The sequence below is a fragment of the Dendropsophus ebraccatus genome, chromosome 7 (genome assembly GCF_027789765.1).
Source record: "Dendropsophus ebraccatus isolate aDenEbr1 chromosome 7, aDenEbr1.pat, whole genome shotgun sequence".
In the NCBI taxonomy this organism is placed as follows: Eukaryota; Metazoa; Chordata; class Amphibia; order Anura; family Hylidae; genus Dendropsophus; species Dendropsophus ebraccatus.
In genome coordinates, this window is record NC_091460.1 from 119,948,447 (window position 1) to 119,968,879 (window position 20,433).

Consider the following 20,433-nt stretch of genomic DNA (forward strand, 5'->3'; position numbering starts at 1 on the left):
CATATACTATGTGTATACGCTCCGGCCGGGATCAGTAGTGTTCCACACCGCACAAAGTACGGCCTTTGTTGCAGATGGCAACAACAGCCGTACTTTTATGTAGTGTGAACATAGCCTTACACTGCACTCATGAAAATGAGGTTAAGGCTATGTTCACACAACATCTTTATTGTGGCAGTTTGACAGCCATCTTTTAGGACAGCAGTCAATTTGAGGCCATACTACACCAATTATTTTATAATGTAGAAATATGTAGAAGACGGCACTTCCGTGGGTGAGAAAAATGTTTGTTACACTACAATTAGGAAGCATAATTTACTTGGTGGGTGCCGGGCTCTTCCTAATATCTGAACATTATTTTATAATGACAGACGTTATTAGTATAATCTGAGCTGTCATAATAAAATAAGGGCTGGTATTTGGCCTAAATGAAGTCTATCCTGAAATACAGCCATCAAACAAAATGGCTGTCTGTGAATCTTGCCTTAGTGGTATTGCATAAAGTCCCATAACTTGCAATATTCCTCATTGGCAAAGGTTCTGGATATTTGCTTCCCACCTAATTTTATGGGCCTATCCTAAGGATTTATAAGATTTATAAGGATTTATAAGACTGGATAAGCCTTTGGGCGCTTAATTCTGAACATAAGAATTGTTAGTTTGAGGGGAAAAGACAAGTATATCCCAGCAATATTATTTGGACTTTTAACAACTATGAATTTATACTACTATGTGACATAAAATTCTTTTTTCAGGCTTTCACAATAGGCGGTTTTGTTTAACAGCTCAACGTCCTCAAAGCAATGCATAAATGTAATGGTTTATATCGTTCTAATACCAGGTTATTATTGTTGGCATCTGTTATTTTCTCGTGCAAACATTTGAGCGGTAAAATTTTTTTTGTCCATCCTTATCTGTTATTTATTTGCTTATACTTTGTAATCATATAAGCACGTTCAAACACTGCATCTCTCCCTCCTCCATAATAGGATTAGTCACAAAACATGACAGGTAAAAGAAAATACTAATGATTTAAGTTTTCCTAGAAATGGTGCAACTGCAGTACCGGCCGGATGATCTTTAGAGCCGTAGAGTTCTGACGCAGGCGCATCTGTGCGCGCCTGCATCAGAACTCCCCAGGCACACAATGGAGCGAGCGGCCGGAGCAGCTCGCTCCACAGTGTGCACTAACAGGGTAATCTGCGTCCACTATTTACTGAATAGCGTCCGCAGAAAACTGACATGTCAGTTTTCTATGGCGCCGCTAGGGATCCCGGACGGAGTGTATACTATGGGGGAGAATTATCGAAGGGTGTAAAATTGTAACAATGGCCGTGATTTCTGCAGAACGTACGTAGTGTGAACATAGTCCAACACTGTTTATTCCTCTTCACTAGGATGTTCTTCAGGGAAACTAGGAGGCATTAGGTATATGGGCAGCATAGGGTATAGGTACCCATACAGTCTTGATATAGACCTCTTCCCATAACCCATTTATCTTGAAGATCTATATGTGTGTGTGTGTATATCTATCTATATATATATATATATATATATATATATATATATTTTTTTTTTTTTTTTTTTTTACTTTTATTTAGGAGTTTTCGTTTTCGACCTTTCTTCATAATTATACAATTCCTCTACTGCAGGTTTCATTCGGTTTGGTGATGAATGGACAGATCACTACGATTTGTACTATTGCTTCAATAGACAACCCACAGTGAGTCCAGATAAATAAATCTACATACACAAAACAAAATGATGGGGTAATAGGATGTACAGTGGTTCCCCAGTTCTCAAACTGCTCTGAACTCAAACTGTTCAGTTCTCAAACAATATTTCCAAGGAAACTTTGCTTCAGTTCTTAAACTCTTGTTCGGGTCGCAAAAACTTTTTTTGGCACCCAGTCCTGAAGTACAGAAATACTGCAGTGTTCAAATGCATCTGAATTTGAACAGTTGGGTGTTCAAAGGAAAATTTAGCATGAAGTAATTTGGAATTCAAATTTTTCTTGGTATCCAAACGTTTTTGCGAACATGGATTGTGGGTTGTACATGGCAAGTTTAGAACTGGTGAGCCTTCACATACAGTGCAATGCTATATAAGATGGCTGAATTGCATATACAATGCAGTAGTAGTACAATAAGTGCATCACCATCTCCCAATATTTACAGTACTGGGGTGGGGGTGCCCTATGCAGTAAAGGATGTGTAAGGAGTTGGTGACTACTGTATTATAATTGCTGGTTCTGTTGAACTTCTCTTAAAAAATGTACTGTACAGTATAGTGCTGTTCTGTCCTGTACTGCATTGATTAAACTGGGCACTTTTCAATGTAATAAATGAGTATTGTAGGTAATTATTAGTTTGTGCTGGAACCAATTTAACACATTTACATTATTTCCTATGGAAAGACACTGCTCGTTCTCAAACTACTTGGTTCTCAAATTGCCCTGCTTAACCAATTAAAGGGTTTGGCCACTATAGTAAAATTGTTTTGTGTGTAGTATAAATGCATTCACATTACTTACAGACAGAACCTCCCTTTGTACCTAATAGAGCTAAATCAGATTCCCCTTCAACAGGCTGTGCCGTCCTGCTCTGTGGTGAGTCTGTCCATAAGATGATCTACATGGAGCAGCATGTGACCATGCCCTGCTTTCAGTGCCCTCCATAGGCATATGCAGGCTCAGTGGTGGACACAGGGGGCGGGGCATAGTAACATGCTCCTCCATGCCAACCATCATATGGACAGACTCGCCACAGAGCAGGACAGCACAGCCTGGAGGAGGGGAGTCTAATTTTAGTTCTATGAGGTAAACAAGGAGCTGCTGTCAGTGTATACAGTGAGTACTCTTACTAATACTGTACACTAAACAATTTTACCATAAAGTGGACAACCCCCTTAAGTTTGAGTACAGATCTACCACTGTATTACATTTAAATACCTCCAACTTGTAAAGGACCTCCAGCAATCTCAATTAAATTGTTTATTTAACATAAAGCATCAAAAATGCTTATTACCATGTAATAATTTTCCTGGCACAGATCATAAAATGGAGGGTATGAGTTCAATATTTGTTGTGAACAAATATTTATTTTCCCAATATTAGCATTTGTGAATGAAGCCAATCGTTCTAAACAGAATACAGAGAAGATATGCCGTATATGCAAGGCAGACGTGGCCTAAGCATTAACATTCAATAGGTTTATCACAGAACATTTATTGATAATTGCAACTTTGTCCTTACGAACAGTTTCAAGACCCAGTTGTGAAAGGTAATTAACTCTCTGTATGCAAAAGCAATTGTTATGATGTAAAAGTCAAGGAGTCTCCGTCATGCACGTGAAAATGAAGAAATATAGTTGTATGCGTTCATTAGGGCTGTTTTACTTCTTAGGTGTAGCTACACTGCAATCTTACCCTTGTGTTTTCCTTGACCTGACTGTAATTTACTCTATGATTGATATGGGCAAGAATGGGAAAGTTTAATATTGTTACTAGAATAGTCTCTGGTTCTAAACATTAGGTGTTATCGTCCTTAATGAGGTTGTGTGAAAGTATGGAAATGAGCTGATTAGTATTCACTGCTTCCTTACTCAACTATAATTAACATTTTCCAAAGCAGAAGTCACACTCAATGTTGTTGCAGTGTACTTTAATAATACATGAGAATAGAAACCCTTTTTCCCCAACGAGATTTTTTTTTTTTTTGAGTCATCGCCTGTTCTGGATCTAAAACCTAGGTTTTTATATTAAATAGATGACCTAACCTGCTAATTCTAATAGGAGGTGCTACGAAGAGGTACAGGGTGCCGCTTTTATGTAACAGATGTAATATTGATATGATAATTAGCCCAGCCAATGCATTGGGGGGTGCTCCTTTACCTCTACGTGCACCGAAATGGCCACCTACCCACTCCTCGAGTGATGCACCCTAATCCTTAAGGTCCAACCGGTCATGTTTAAAGGATTTCTTTAGGTGATATACTTAGTCAGTGCATAATTTATTGCCACATGTGTTCTTTGCATGGGATATCCTCAGAACATGATCTTTCGGTGGGCCTCAAGGACTGGAGGTGGGAAACACTGCTCTAGAGTGGCTGTCTCTTTGTTATACCCCTATTGGGGTATGTTCATACATAGACCTGGCTGGGTCACGGAACGGCCGTCCCTGAAAAGATCATCCTGGCCGGAACTGCACTACTGGCCAGATGATCTTTAGGGCTGCAGGATTCTGATGCAGGCGCATCCGTGCACGCCCGCATCAGAACTCCCCACAGCACATTATGGACGACAAGGTCAGTTGTTTGCAGTGCCGCTAGGGATCCCGGCCGGGGTTCCATAGGCAGCAATGGCGCATATATTTTCGAATAATTCACGGCCGTTGTATGAAAATATACGTTGTGTGAACATAGCCTTAGACTGTATTGAATTGACTCTAGAATATCCTAACCTGATTTATTGACTTTAAACTATTATATATGTCAGTGAAAGTTTAAGAACTTTTCATTAAAAAATCATGAAGTTTTACTCTGATAAGTTAATAAATTGATACTGTGTTTTCTGTAGAGATGACTTTCAGTATTCTCATTATAATCACAAACAGAGGTGACACCTATATATAGCTAACACAGGATCTTCTATTCACAAGAGATGGTATTCACAGCTTGTCTTTCCCTCTTACTGTATATAATACGCAATGACCTCTGCTTAGATCAAACATGATGGCTAGAAACTTCCACAGAATTGATCGAGTCCACTTCTGGCTATTCTTTTCTATGATCCATGAGGCTGACTTCGGGTCTTTCACACAGGTCGATTATTGTGCAAAAAATTGTGAGATCATTTAAATTTATGAAATAAATAATCTTCTTGTGTAAATGCTGCAACGAAAATGTGTTCCAAATGTGTTCCTTTACCCGACCTGATAATCTGGGGGAAGCGAGTGGTGACCTGCTAGCTCATCGCTCACCTTCCCCTCGTTCCACGCACAGATAGTAAGTGGGAAGCAGCAGATGGGGCTGCTGAAATCGGCTGATCATGGCCTTTCTTTCTATTACACTAAACGATTATCAGGCCGAACAGTCGGAAAGTCGGAGTCGGAGAGAAAAGTATGTATCAGTATCTGGTATACTTAGTTAAATAAGTAGGAAAAGGAGTATAAGGTTGCTTTAAATTGTCACTGTCAGTTTAAAGAATATTTTTGATATGTCAAAACAAAGATTTTGACAGTTTTGATCGTTTTAGGTCTGAGTGTTCAAACCCCTACTGATTAGGAGAATGAGACAAGTCTATTGGGCCATCACTGAGGCACTTGTCTCACCCCATTCGTTCGTGTGATCGGTTAACTTTCAACATCGTCCTGTTAGGAATTAGGGACAGGATGACACAAGGACAGGTGAGCCCTAAAGCAGGAACTCCGCCCGCTGTCCCTGCCTACTTGCCCCAGAAGCCCTAAACGGCAATGAAAAACTAGACAGCAAACCCTGTTCTCAACTAGATGCAGCACAGAATGAAACAAGACAAACACACACAAAAAGACAATGTCAGAGGTCCGGGACAATAACACACGAGCAGCGCAGTACAATACAGAATCCAAGAGGGTAGTCAAATAGTCAAGAGCCAGAGGTCAGATAACCGGCAAAGCAATGCAGTAAATAACACTAGGTCAAGATACACTTGTAAACTAGGCACTAGGCAAGGCATGAACACAAGTGCAGGATACTTATGGGGCCAGAAGTCCCAGCCCAGATCTAGCCCAGCAGCTGACTGGCGGAACTAGCTGTCAGTCAGCCTAATTACAAATTACTCACACCTAATACTGATCGGCGGGGGTTGGTGAGGACTTGAAAAACACTGACATACGTATATGATATTAGATTTTCTAAGATGATGGCATTAGGTTTACATTATAAAGCACAGTGATAATAAATGTAAAACGCAGTCATTACAACAATTTCAGATGAAATATGATTTGAAATAATGAATACCTTGCAATCTAAAATGATTTGACTGGCATATTATTTAGATATAATGAAGTAATCAAGCTGTGATTTAGCCATGAATGGATTTAGAATTTTATACGCCTAAACTCTGTAGTTTTTGCTACTTCCAGCATTGTGAAATGGTTTATAGATGTGAATATTGTCATAAGCAGTGGAAATAAAACAATATGACAACAAAGCCTACATCTGTTGTTCATTGTCAGTCATTGTCTTGTCCTCTGTAATCATAGTTATATTGGGGCCTTTGTTAAATAAAACCAGTGCCATGCAAATATGTACTTCACTAACAGCAGGCAGCTCATTGTCTTCTTCTTTGGGCCCTTTGTGGTCTTAACAAATATTCCCATTTCCATATGTATTAGCTGTTTTTCATATTGGATTGCTGCCTAATATGACTTCTTCATGGTCTCGCTTAAATCCGCTTGTGTTCCACTTATGTCCAGGAAGCACATCTTCTATTGCTGCTTTACTGTGTAAAATATCCTTTTAGCTCAGTCTTTTTTAGAAAAGACAGACTGTCTCACCACAGTGGCAATTATGTAAGTTACTTTAGGTGCAGTATGCAGTGTAAATTTTCAAAGAAAATGGCACTTATTGAGTATAACTAAATAATAATGGGTACTTTTATAATAGTAAAATAAATACAATGCAGGTTAAAAACGGTCAAGGGACATTGATGATCAACATGGATCGTTGCTACGATGCTAAAAGCCCTAGAGAGACACATTTAGGGACCATTGATCTACTTTAGTGGTAGTAGTAATAATAATAATTGTTGTTGTTTCAATCGCCATTTTATGTTTTTATCAGCATTTTATATTCTAAGTGTACAAATAAATTTTTATTAATTTCAGCATTACAGGATAGGGTATAACATGCTGATTGGTGGGTATCCAACCATTTAGACAGTCTATAGAAAAGAGGTGAAATGGATTGCACCGCTCATGAGCATCCAACACTTTATCAATTGTCAATGGGGTTTCTAAACATTGCCGATCTTGCATTTACTTCCATTCTATGGATAAGTGGAGGCCAAAACCTAGCTGTCAGAATCGAGATGATTAGCAGTTCTCCTATCCAGTATATAGGTCATAGTGCTAAGATGTGATTACCATCTTTCACTATTTCCTATTTACAATTGTGTGAATAGAGCCTTTCTGTGTTTTCAATCCACTCCCGGTTTTGGTTGCAATATGAGGACCACAATACTGACTGAAATATACCTAGTGTGAACCCAACCTAATTTAGTCTTGAAAGCAACATTCAACTGTTATGCATCTGTAGTGCAACTCTTGACCCAAGACCAACTCTAGACACAGAAGACCAAAATATTCTTAAGACTGTATGTTTTATACTTGTTTAAAGTAGTCATAATGTACTGATGAGCCATTCCAAATATAGCTATTCCTTTATGAAACTTACATAAGCCAAAGATAAAAATAACTTCACATCTGACTGCTACTATACATTTTTTTTTTTAAATCAAACAGATGTCTTAATTGATTTTGACTGTTGTCTTCTTTCTCTAGGCTTCTAAAAGTACTGCATTAAAATATATATATATATATATATATATATATATATATGTAGTGTGTGTGTTTTATTTTATTTTTTTAAATCCTTTCAATCCCAATAAGAATACATACTCGCAGCGGTATTGACATATTACCGGCGCCACAATCTGGCTTGCTTCTGGGGGTTCTCGGCTGGACGTTCTCGGCCAATCAGTAGTTGTGGCGGGGCAGCGCACTGATTGGCTGAGTGGGATGAGCAGACGCCGGGAACCCCCGAAGCAAGCCAGATCTCAGAGCAGTTAATGTATGCTCCGGTCGGCGGGGGGTTTACTTACATACACGCAGCAGGTATGTCAATCCCGCTGCGAGTATGTATTCTCATTAGGGTGAACGGGCCCTGGATCCGCAGCGGATTTTGCTGCAGATTCGCAGCGTGAAATCCTCTGCGGATCCGGTGTGTGTTAAGGCACCCTAACAGTAAGTAATGGTGCACGATGTACCGCTACACTCTGTGGGCTGGGTGTTCTGCACTAAACCCATGTAATGTAAAAATCCTTTAAAAACGTTTACATTGTTCCCTATGGGAACACACTGCTCAGTTCTCGAACTGTTCGGTTCTGGAACAGCCTTCCAGTACCGATCAAGTTTGAGAACAGAGGTACTGTACTTGGTGATCACTCCAATAGGGCAGCTGCTGATTTTTTTTACAACTAAAATAAGAATTATTCACAGCTAGTGAAGAACGAACATTCTAATGTTTGGTTTGGATCCCAAAAACGAACATTAAAAAAAAAATGATTGTGATTGGTTCGTGTTCGCCGAATATTCACAAACAAATTATGAACGTACAGTAGAAACCTATGTTTTGGTCTATGCACATGCATACAGATTATTAGGTACAAAGTGTAAATTACGCAGTTTGCAAGTTTGAATATGTTCGAAAATTATCGTTATAACCATTCCGATCATCGAACAAATTGTTTGTGATCGGCGAACACAAACTATTAGCATCATGTTCATACGAACATACGAACATTTATGAACATGTTCGCTCAACACTATGCACAACTAAAAATTATTTACAAATTTTATCTACCTAATTGTCATAACATGCATGCAGCAATTATTAATAAATGTCATCATAATTAAACGGGTATTCCCATCTCAACTAACATAGTGACAAATAGCAAACTAATAGTGGTGCTTCATGTCAGCTAGCCATTAGTTGGTGCAAGAAGATGCATCTAACATACAGTACCTAGCAAGTTATACAAAATTTCCCATACCATATTTTGATAAATAACCCACCAGTTATCACCCTTTTTGCCAGCTGTTGAATGCACGCACTTTACGACACTATTGAAAAATCTCATGTTTTTAACGCTTTATAGGCTTATTATTTATTATTACCAGATGTTCACGTTTGGATGGCTTCTCTAATAATTTCTCCATTTATTTTCAGAAACCTCTTTCTACATTTGCCAAAAGACAGTGATCCAGACGATACTAAGTGCCCACGTGTCTGCCAAGTGCCCAGCAGCCCATCTGTGGAATGGCCCTTTGCACAGGAAGATTGTACTGGCTTGGAATCATTGCCATTTAGATTGATGATGCAAGACTGTACATCTGTAAAGACATTACTGCTCAAAATGAAGAGGATCCTGCAAGAGGTAATGACTTCATTATCTATGAAATTCATAACTCTCGGTGTCAGTGGGCTGGTTTATGGAATTATTGAAAAAAATGGGAAAATAGTGAGGAGGATGAGAATTTAATATCCTGTCTGTGATGTTGGGAATTTAATAAAACTGGTGAGAATAAACACGATGTACCGCTGAAGCCGGCGTGCACACCGAGCCTTCTCCAAACTTTCTTGCAGAAAGAGAAACTTTCCGATAGATGATGTATAGATAAGGATTACATAAAACTGTATCTTATATGAGTATTATTGCTACCATTGTGCATTACTAATTCATTAGCCTTCCCATCTTCCTGAGGAATAAGAGGATATGCCCCGGCACTGTGCTTTTTAAAGAGTTATCGGCAGAATATGAAAAGATAAAACATAAATGGAGGAAATGAGACAATGAAATTTCCTGGTTCATAAAGATTATACTTTTTTTTTTTTTTTTTTTTGCAATAAGGGAAAGACGTAATAAACATAAAACAAGGATGCATAGTTGCAATTCGATCTATAGGATGCAAGACAAATTATGGTTTGAAAGTAGAAACTGAGTCAGGTTTAATTTGAATAAATCTTGTACGGTGAAGCCGGCGACGCTGGTGATTAATATGGACAACTCATGGGAAGCAATTTGTGGATTTTAGATGTCACTTTCTGAAAGCTATAATGTAATGTAATTAGAGTTGTACAGTTTTTACTATACATTATCTTTGCTAAGTAATGCAGTCCATCACTCAAATTATTATCAAGGCGTTTATTAATATGATTTTCCCAGTTGGAGCCCCGTAACTTTTTTTTGCTATGTACTATAAAGCTATTGTAGGGCATTTACACCATTGTTTGTAATATATTACAAGAAAATGAACTGGTAAACCAACCCTAGAGGTAGTTAATAAGACAGCAATCTAAATTCAGCTCTTGACTGGTACTTGAAATCACTGTAGCAAAGCTTAGGATAACTACTGGTATTTTAACTCTTGAATGACTTCCATTACACCTTTTTACGGGGTCATTAGGAGAAAATGTATTGTACAATGTTAATCTTCAATGACCCTTGTTGTGTTTTCACGGCACAGTAGAATAACGTCTGGAAAAAATGAGCAGTCCTGAGTTGTATTTATGTATATCGAGTACTTTATTTTAATCAAGTACTTTTTTTTTTGTACTTCATTTAGTCGAGAAGCTGGCAGTCTGACATAAAAAAGAGAAAACAAAAAGGTGCAGAAATATCTTAGATATATGAAATGTGAGGCCGCAGCCTCCTCACGAGGTTGTTTTTTGGGAATAAGACTGAGCTCTCATTGAAGCATTTACATCATCAATGTCTGCTGCCTCTGTTCTTTCCTGGAGCCTCTCAAGTGCTGCTCTTCCCAGGTCCAACTTGTGAAGAAGAAATATACACTACATTAAAATGGAGACTTAGTAGTGTGGCTATTGTTAGATGGAGAACCGAGTATTCAGAGAAATCCTTATCAAAAAAGGATTTTTCCAAAAAGTTAAAGAAGTATTCCAGGGAAAAACAACTTTCTGTGTAATGAATATAGCCGCGGGTAGGGCACCTGACCCACGGCTCTATTCGTTCCTATGGAGCCAACAGAAAGAGCTGAACTTTTCTGGCGTACTCGGCTCTTTCTGTTGCTCCATAAAAATGAATAGAGCCATACCCGAGACTCTATTCATAATAGACAGGAACTTTCCAGAGGAGGGAAAGGTTTTCTATGGGGATTTGCTACGGCTCTCGACAGTTCCTGTCTCGGACAGAGATGTCAGCAGAGAGCGAGATGTGTGTCAGACTGAATAGAAAAAACACTTCCTGCAGGACATACAGCAGCTGAAGTATGGGAAGACTTGACTAGTTGATTTGAAAGAAAAATATATTTGCTGTAGTACCCCTTTAACATCTAAATAGCTAAATAGTGAACACTACTATGGCTCTACATATTCTTGCAGCTGAATGAAAATCCACTGCAAGAAAGGAGTGCCATAGACCTTAATAAAAAATAAAAAAAAACTGTATCACAGCGGATATCACTGTGTATTACACTGCAATACGCTACATATAAAAAGAAGAAAAAGAAGAAACAAAAAACAAAAACAATTAAACTTCTTGACAAAATAATGGCGTGTGCTAAGCGTTAAATGGGAAAACTTTATTAAAAATGATATCCCTCTGAATCCTCAAACAAATATGCTATGTATTTCAATCCCTGGTAGAAAAGCTATCATAAAAATGCCGTAATGTTAGGAGATAACTGCATATAGTTTATATGACAGCCTTCACTACCTTGTCTCCCGGCTAAGTATAACAATATAATACAAATGCTAAATTTGATTTTCATGTCTGTCATGCAATAAATGTACAAATCTTCACAAATATTATGTATTTGATCGGTATGACCTGGATGGGAAAAGTGTTAGTTTTTATTTTTTTTTCTATCATAGTAAGTGGGCAAGTGAAAAGAATGAGAAATATGGGAAGCACATATTAAAGTATAATAATAATACGGTTATAGATTTGAAGACTGCTGCCTCAGAGGAATCGTGCAATTTTAATTTAAAACAACAAAGGTTACTGGGTAGGAAACTCATACGGAATGCTAGTGAAAAAGAAAGAGGATAGAAATAAAACAGCAGAGAAACACAGAGAGAGTTTAGTGTACACAGGTAAGTGAATGACAGGGTATTCCAATGCCAGAACTCGGAGAAAGATCCCAGAAACTTCACTTCACCTGCAATACAACCTTAAAGGGAATGTGCCATCAGAAAAAAAACTGTTGTTTAAATGAGGTTTTTCTGTTAAACATATTTTTTTAATTGTTTATTTTTTATTTCCATGTTACCATCTATATTATAAATTATTCCTGAACTCTTGCAGTTTTTATTCTCACCACTAGGCTTAAAACTAAGCTTAAACTTCCTGTTCTGTACGTGGTGATAAGTGGAGGCTGCTGTAAAGTGATCTGTACATAATTACAATATCAGGTGACACCAGTATACAGATAGCACTGGTGGAAGACAAAAGCAACTTTCTGTGGAATAACCTCTTTAAGGCTGGGTTCACACTACGTATATTTCAGTCAGTATTGTGGTCCTCATATTGCAACCAAAACCAGGAGTGGACACAGAAAGGCTCTGTTCATACACTGTTGAAATTGAGTGGATGGCCTCCATTTAATGGCAAATATTTGTTGTTATTTTAAAACAACGGCTGTTATATTGAAATAATGGCCGTTATTTACTGTTATATGGCGGCCATCCACTCAATTTCAACATTGTGTGAACAGATCCTTTCTGTGTTTTTAATCCACTCCTGGTTTTGATTGCAATACGAGGACCACAATACTGACTGAAATATATGTAGTGTGAACCCAGCCTAAAGGTCAAGGTGTATGCTCAGTTATGCTTGACAAACAGAGATGTAGGACATGCACAGCTCAATATCAATGATGGGTGCTAAATGGTAAGCATAAAAACCAATATATCTATACCAAAGAAAAAGCTATGCCAAATTTATATACCATAGCACACCAAAGAGTATGATAAATAAAAGTACTTTATTATGACAGGTACAATGTTAGAAGTCAATGATCCCAAAAGCTTAAAAACAGTTAAAAATGTATAACACACATGGGGGTACGCAGTATGGTACCACCCACAATGACACCCCAGTCTGCGTATATCACACACCCTGTACAAATAAAGAACACGTGCAATGTGTAAATAACCAATTATAAATCCTAGTTTACACAAGCAATCCACAATACTAAGAAATATAAGCACTGTAAACAGTATCACCTAATAAAAAAGGGTTGTATAGGAGCAATAAAGTGAAAATCAAACCAAGTAATAAGATGCCACCATGAATATGCAAGCAACAGGGTGGTGATGGAGTGTCAAGGGAGATGGCTGCCCCCGAGGAAATAAAACTAATTACAGTCAGAAAATAGAAACAGTTTAGAATAAAAGAACATGTTTGAGTATCTATCATTAATCAGAAGGGCCACATTAACACACTCCATAGCTTACAGATGCTACGGAGCGTGAAGCAGCAGGCCGGCATCAGGAACTCCCGGCGTCATGTATTAGCATGATGCCGGGAGCTCCAAACCTATTCCAATCTTCCCGCTACTGTAGTAAAACAGCCACAGGGCTGTGTTTCTTCATGTTCACTTCAGCCTGCTCTATGCACTGAAGCTGGGCACAGCACCCCCGTTGAACAATATTCCCTTCCCTCAGTGAGATGGCCAGACTTTATGAGCATAGAGGGGAATTCCCAAAGGGGAGGGAATATTGTTACATTAGGGGCCATGGGCCCGCCTCCAGGGCATACAGTAGCCAAAGTGCACAAGAAGAAACAGGCTCATATCATGGGAAGTGGGTGGCAATTTGAAAAATGGACCGCACCACCAGGATCTCCACGCTGGTGCCGACCAGGTAGTGGAAAAAAAAAAGTATATATTGTGATGTCAAACACTCCACCAGGAGCATGGGAGGTCAGCTGGGTATTGATTTACACTGCCACCCTGTCCACGTGGGCACAGGAAGACTGGTAAAGCTGCCACCAGCTTCTCGTTAAGATAATGTATAATACTACTATATTGGGCCAGAAGCCAACCCTGAGGGGATAGTCTTAGCTTGTGGACAAGGGCATGTGGGTACGTTGATCGAGACAAAAGAACAGCCACAGATTAAATGGGATATTTAATTGTCTTAAGGGCGCACTAAACAACACACAATATACACAGAATCATAAATACAGTGGTCAGAGACGAAGTACAGGTGGTAGCACAGACAGACAGATGGTTGTCACCGTAATTTGCGGGTCTGGGTGCTAGAGCAAAGCATGGGAGGCGTGTGCTTGCTGCTTGGAGTCTCAGGAACTTCTCCGACTTATAGTCATGGCCTCCCCGGACAAAGAACAATGGATTCTGCCTAGCCCCTGGTTTATATATGCCTGGCCGACTCGCCCCCCTCCCAGGTATGGGCTGGTCTCAGCTACTCCCCCTTGGCCTCACAGCCCAAAACCCCTATAACCCCAAAGTGGGTCATATCTTTCTAACACCGGGTCATAGGGAGATGGTTCTCCCTATCCCGGGGTCCCAGAGGAGAGTATGGTTTCCTGGCAGATGGTAAGCTCTGGGCAATGACTGCCCCTTATATCTCCAATATATATAGTTATATCAGTACATACAGTATAAGTTGATACACCTCTATATATATTAGTGAATCATACTCCGTTTCCTCACATATATCACTAAGCGAACTGGTAAATTTGCTTTACTAATAAGCTAAGACTTCCTGTTCTATAAAGATCACATTTCAACAGTCTCCTACTTATATTTATATACAGAATTACAATACAAAATGACACTTTTTGCACTCTTTACAATAAGTGATGGCCACATGTCCTTCTACTTCCTGCACGTTGACCTATGCACAGGTTGCAGAGCCTGTTTAGAAAACTTCTAACTTTAGCTCTACACTATTAGTTCATATATGTCATGAGGCAGCTGCAAAAAAAATTCTGCTAAACATGCTATGAACAGAGTGGAAAGAGAAAACAGAAAGAGATTATCTGGTTGTTATCAGTAAAATAATAATAAAAAAAACAGGTCACATATTACCTTTAAGGCTATGTTCATACACAGTAAAATAAAACCAAAATATGACCATAATTTTGAGCTAAAAATACAACTATATTTTCAGTGTAGGGCTATGTTGCCACATATTGGGGAAAGACGTACGCCTTGTAATATAGACAGTTGCTAATAATAATCATGATCATTATTAGCTGCCGACTATATAACGAGACTGGCGCTTTTGCCCCATATGTTCCTGAATCGGAAACATAGCTTAGTAATATGCTTTACTGAAATTAATGGGAAATTGTGGGCAGTGCACACACAGTATGGAGACACTGCCATACATAGGTGTCAACAATTGTGATGATATGGTAATGTAAAGTATTTTCTAACTAACTACAGTGGATTCATACCAACAATTCGATAACATGCAACAACACATAACAGTGATATCAATACATGTGGACAGTGGACACAACACAGACCAGAACTCCACTCTGCCATAGATTGCATATCACTATGCAATCTAATGATTTTTTTGTTCTTTGCTATTTATGAGGTGCCCATCTATTTTGTTAAGGTGACCATAAATCACTACAACTTAATATAGAAATAAGTAATGAATGAGTAAAGGATCTGTCTATACGCCATTTTTCAGGCACATTAGATGTAGATGTCAGGAGTATTCTCTGATTTATATTCCAATTTGTTCATAATTCTTAATGCTTCCAATTTATTCCAAATAATTGTTTTCTAGGCATTATGCATTTTCGTACCTATTTTTATCCCAACATAGAAAAACAAACCCTACCAATCTTTTATATTATTGTCAGACACAATAAAAAATGTACTGCCAAGTATTTGTTTTTATAATAGTAGTCACACAACGTACCAAAAGAGAGAAAGGGTGTCAGATTTTTCTATTTAAAAAGATGTTCGTTATTGCTGCGATTTAACTGACTGTAATACAATGCATTGAAGTCAATGGGATGACGGATGTCCAATGCGTAAAGGGTATAAAAAAATGATCATGTCAACTATGATCATGTCAATTTCGGACGTCTTCTGCAAACAGTGGACGTTATTTTATTTTTTTTGTGTGTGTTTCACACACAGTTTTTCTTTTTTCACTGTCCTTTCTCCGTTTTACTACTAAATTAAATGGGCACACCCGAAGGCCAATAAGTCCACCGAAATTAGAATAACCAGTAGCTGCTATTGCGCTGTAGACCAACCAATCCTCAAAATAATTGGCGTAATTTTGGACTAAAAAAGACAGACGTCATTTTAAAAATTATAAACAGACAAGAGAAAATGTTGTGGGAACATTTATACAACGTAATTTTTAGTAAAGAATGGATGCTGATTGCAATGGAATTAGCCTCAGTTTTTTACTGCAGGGGTGGCATTGCATTGAAGTCAATGCAATGCCGCCCATTGTGTTCACATAGCGTTATGTTAATGACCTTTCTTTAGAACGGGAGTTAAAGTAATGTACCTGCCTATTATTTCCAGACGCTGTTCACTGAACATCATCCAGAAATAATAGCTGTTCACACAATGTAATGGGCGACAGCACCCGCATATTACATTGTAGTGAATGGCTAATTGATTTGCGGACACATCCGATGGTGCCCGCAAATTAGTAGTCCAAAAAAAACGTTCCTGCAGCCGATACAGAGGTATCGGCTGCAGGAACGGGTTAAATGCAGCTTTAACAGCGTCTGTTGCTATGCCTAATACAGCCTAAGGCCATGTTCACAATATGTATAAGACCGGCCGTTCTGTGATCCGGCTGGGTCACAGAACTACCAGTGTTACTGAAGATCCTCCGAGCCAGTATTGCATCCAATTCTGCAAAATTTGGTTGTGGGTGCACACAATGGAGCATGCGGCTCCGGCCACATTGTGTGTACTGACAGGTTCTTTGTGGCCAATATTCAATGAATAGCGGCCGCAGAAAACGGATATGTCAGTTTTTTGCATGGCCACTAATGATCGCGGATGGAGTGTATACTATGGGGGAAATTTATTAAAAAGCTAAAATGCCTTTTTTAGGGGCGGGGGTGTAACGGGGGTGTGGCTGAACGCAGAGGGGGTGCAGCCTCTCCATGCACAGCATTTATAATTTTTTGGGGGGAAACCTACGGCAGCTCTGAGCTGGCATACGTTTCAATTTATTCACATGGATGGGCTCTGTGTGCACGGGATTTATGTAGAGGCAATGGGCCTCTACATAAATCCTCTGAGCTCCGGAGCTGCGGGGACATTTGTAAGCCTGGCGTAAAAAACGTCAGACTTAATAAATGTCCCCTATGTGTATACACTCCGGCCGTGTTTCCATAGCACAATGTAAGTTTCATATTAATACCGGCGATGTTGCAAATCAGCAACAACGGCCACGATTAATTTGAAGCTTACATAGTATGAACACAGCCTAATACAGTACATCATATTCTGTACAGTGGCATCTACTATACAGGAAACTACTGTATACCTCTGTAATGCCTAAAAAAAAAAAACTAACAGAGTGAACGGAGCCTAAGGGGTACTACTGAAGCAAATTAGAAGGGATGCAATGAAATAAATCCCTAAATAAATCCTTTAGCAATACTCAAGCTTAGCATAGATCTGATGTTCCAATAAAAATTATTTATACAAATGTCAGATGCTCGGTTTAAGACATTGCATTAAGACTAGGCATGCTATCTGGGAATTGCTATTACAGTGAAGTTACATAAACATCATTCCTTCAGATTCCCAGATGCTTGTCTTATAATTTCTGAACATGAATATAAAATGACAGATCCAAGCACTAAATAAAGCTACAATATAACTACATATTTTAACTTTTCAAGATGTTGCATCATCTGTTTGTCGGGAATCCCTTAAGGCAAGTTTGGAAAAATTGAAATAAATGTTTCATTTTTCTTTCCCATTCTAAGAAATGGATGTAGCAGAGAAGTGTTGCAGATGTAGCTTAGAGCTCACTAACACTTTCATTATCTCGGATCAGAAAAACAGTTTGTTATTGTCTGTTTTAGTGCAAATCCAACACGTGTTTGTACTGCCAGTAAAATGTTTTATGGTATGTGTCATGTCTAGGACTTGTCTATTTGCTAGGAATGAAAAAACAATACAAAAAACCCCCCCAAAAAAACTGTGTGACAAACTTCTAAAGGTGAAAACACATGAGCTGTGGCAAGAATGCGACAGTCACTGATTGACTACAGCGTTCTGTCCGCATGTGGTCGACAGCTTGTGTGTGTTTTCACCCTAAAGCCTTGTTCACACGTTCAGTCATTTTTCCGGACCGTATGTTATTCGTATGCAATCTGCAAAAGCAATATGTATTTTTTGCTGATCCGCAAAAATGATTAGGAAGTTAAAGCGTAAGTGTCATATTTTTTTTTATTGCAGAAATCAGTAGTATAAGTGATTTTAAGAAACTCTGTAATAGGTTTTATCAGCCAAAAAAGCCTCCTTCTGTACTCAAGAAGCAATCTCCCAGCCTCCCCCCCCTGACTTCTTATCTGTGCATTATCAGGCAAACACGTCTTCATTACAGAGAAGCCAGTGAACACGGGTTCTGCTCTCTCCATTCTATCCTTATGGAGGGGGGAGGGGCTGGGGGAGATGAGGGAGCAGGAAGAGGTGACATGAAGGTCAGCTGTTTGTAGACTGTCTGGGCACCTAAATGGCAGGATTCTGGGGTCAGAAAGGTCAGTGCTTATCTATATACTTACTGAGAGAAGATTGCAGGGTGTTGTGCTGTGCAGGACTGCTCTGTGCTCAGTCACTCCTAACAGCCCCTCCCCTCTCCATAGCCACATAATGGACAGAGAAATCCTGCTGCTTCTGCAGTGAGGGGGGAGGCTGGGAGTTTGCTTTTTCAGTCCAGAAGGAAACTCTTTTGGTTTATAAAACCTATTACAGAGTTTCTTAAAATCGCTTGAACTGTTGATATTTAATGTTTTAAAAAAAATGGCCCTGAAATGACAGTTACGCTTTAAATCAAGTTGATTTGTATTTTTTGCAGATGTTACGGATGTAACATCAGTAATGTCTGCGGGAAAAAATAAATAAAAATCAAGATCCCATAGACTTCTTTCGGCAAACTTTTCTGTTACGCAGTTATAGTCCGCACTAGGACCTGTCCTACTTTTTGCAGAAGGGATTACAGATTCTTAAAATGTGAATAGCCCAATACAAATCAATGGACCCTTAATTTGTCCATAACTGCAGACCCATAATCTATGGTTCTGGTGATGTGGAGATTCCTATATGAAAGTGTTAAAAAAAAACAAAAAAACATAAAGCGGAAAGTATCAAAGTTGGTGTAAAACTACACATACTGTACTGTATGCACAAAAAAATTAATTTTTACTTGGTCTACATCATGCTTACAACAGGGGCAAGAGGAAAGGGGCCATGGGAGTTTAGCCTTGTCAAGGGCTACATTTATCAGACTTTATGCCTGCTGGCAGCTATAAGTTGAAAGTAGTAGCTGAAATCGATGCCATCTGGAGGCTGTAGACTTCTGTGGGGACGCACAGGCACCTTACATGCACCTGGATAGGTTTGCACCTTTACTTAAACAGACTGTACAGAATATTTATTTATATATATATATATATATATATAGGGGAAATGTATCATTTGTGCATTAAAGATTAAATGTGGCAAGCAACTATGAAATGGAAGAGCTGCACAAACCATCTATCCTTTGCTCATGCGGTTTGGCCTGCACGGTTATTGAGTTGCATAATGGTCCATCAATGAGATCAAGACCATTTAGGGAACAGGGTTGGCAGTCTGTGATTATTGCGATATTTAATAAAATTTACATATTTTTTTAAAATTTTCCATTATTGTTGGAGTGCCAGTTGATTACCTGTATCTTTTTCTTTGGTTGCTTCCGAGTGTGTTTACTTATATGGGGACTGTGCCCCCGATTTTGAGTAAAATAGCTGTGCATACTATATTTACGTATTTGTGCTTATACTGTCAGGACCATTTTAAGTTGGCATACTTTCAACCCCAAAATGTGCTGCAAAACATGAAACACTTGTGGGCATGTGGCTGCACACTTAAACCACACCTTCTTTTAACTGCATCCACACACACACTTTCCATTATGCTGCACCATTTGTTCCTCTTTTTTTTTTAATATCTCTTATAACATGTAACCATTTTCTGTGTTTTTTTTTTTTCTAAGACACACACTTTTTGTAATTGTAATCTTCCCCAAGATGGAGTTCTTTACAGATTTGTTGTTGTCACCCAGTGCATTCTTGGAGTGGTGCTAAACAAGATATCCAGAAACCAATAAGAGGCATATGATGTACTGGACTGGTTATAGGGCAAGAATTCACATGGAAAACTATGTTTTTCCCAGGAATTTTCCTTTATGTGTTTTTAGATCTATTCGTATAGAAACGTGTATCTAACATTAATAATTTAGTTGCATTGAACCAGTTGTCCATGTTGAACTAAGGTATAGCTGCACCTGTTCAAGACGATAATCCATATCTAACAACGTTTTCTCAATGACATAACCCCTTTATCAGAAATGAACAGCACACAATGTCATTGGGGGTGGTGATGCAACATATTAACCTTGTATAGACTAGAAGGAAATA

General features: G+C 38.7%; 1 protein-coding gene across 1 annotated transcript in view; it reads left to right on the plus strand.

The window, feature by feature from the left end:
- The window catches only part of CCSER1 (coiled-coil serine rich protein 1), a 683,371-nt gene that overhangs the window by 407,821 nt on the left and 255,117 nt on the right, over window positions 1-20,433 (plus strand). Inside the window, exon 6 of the mRNA XM_069978327.1 lies at window positions 8,988-9,195. Within this exon, the coding sequence (XP_069834428.1) occupies window positions 8,988-9,195 (208 nt within the window). The remainder of the gene's footprint in view (window positions 1-8,987; window positions 9,196-20,433) is intronic.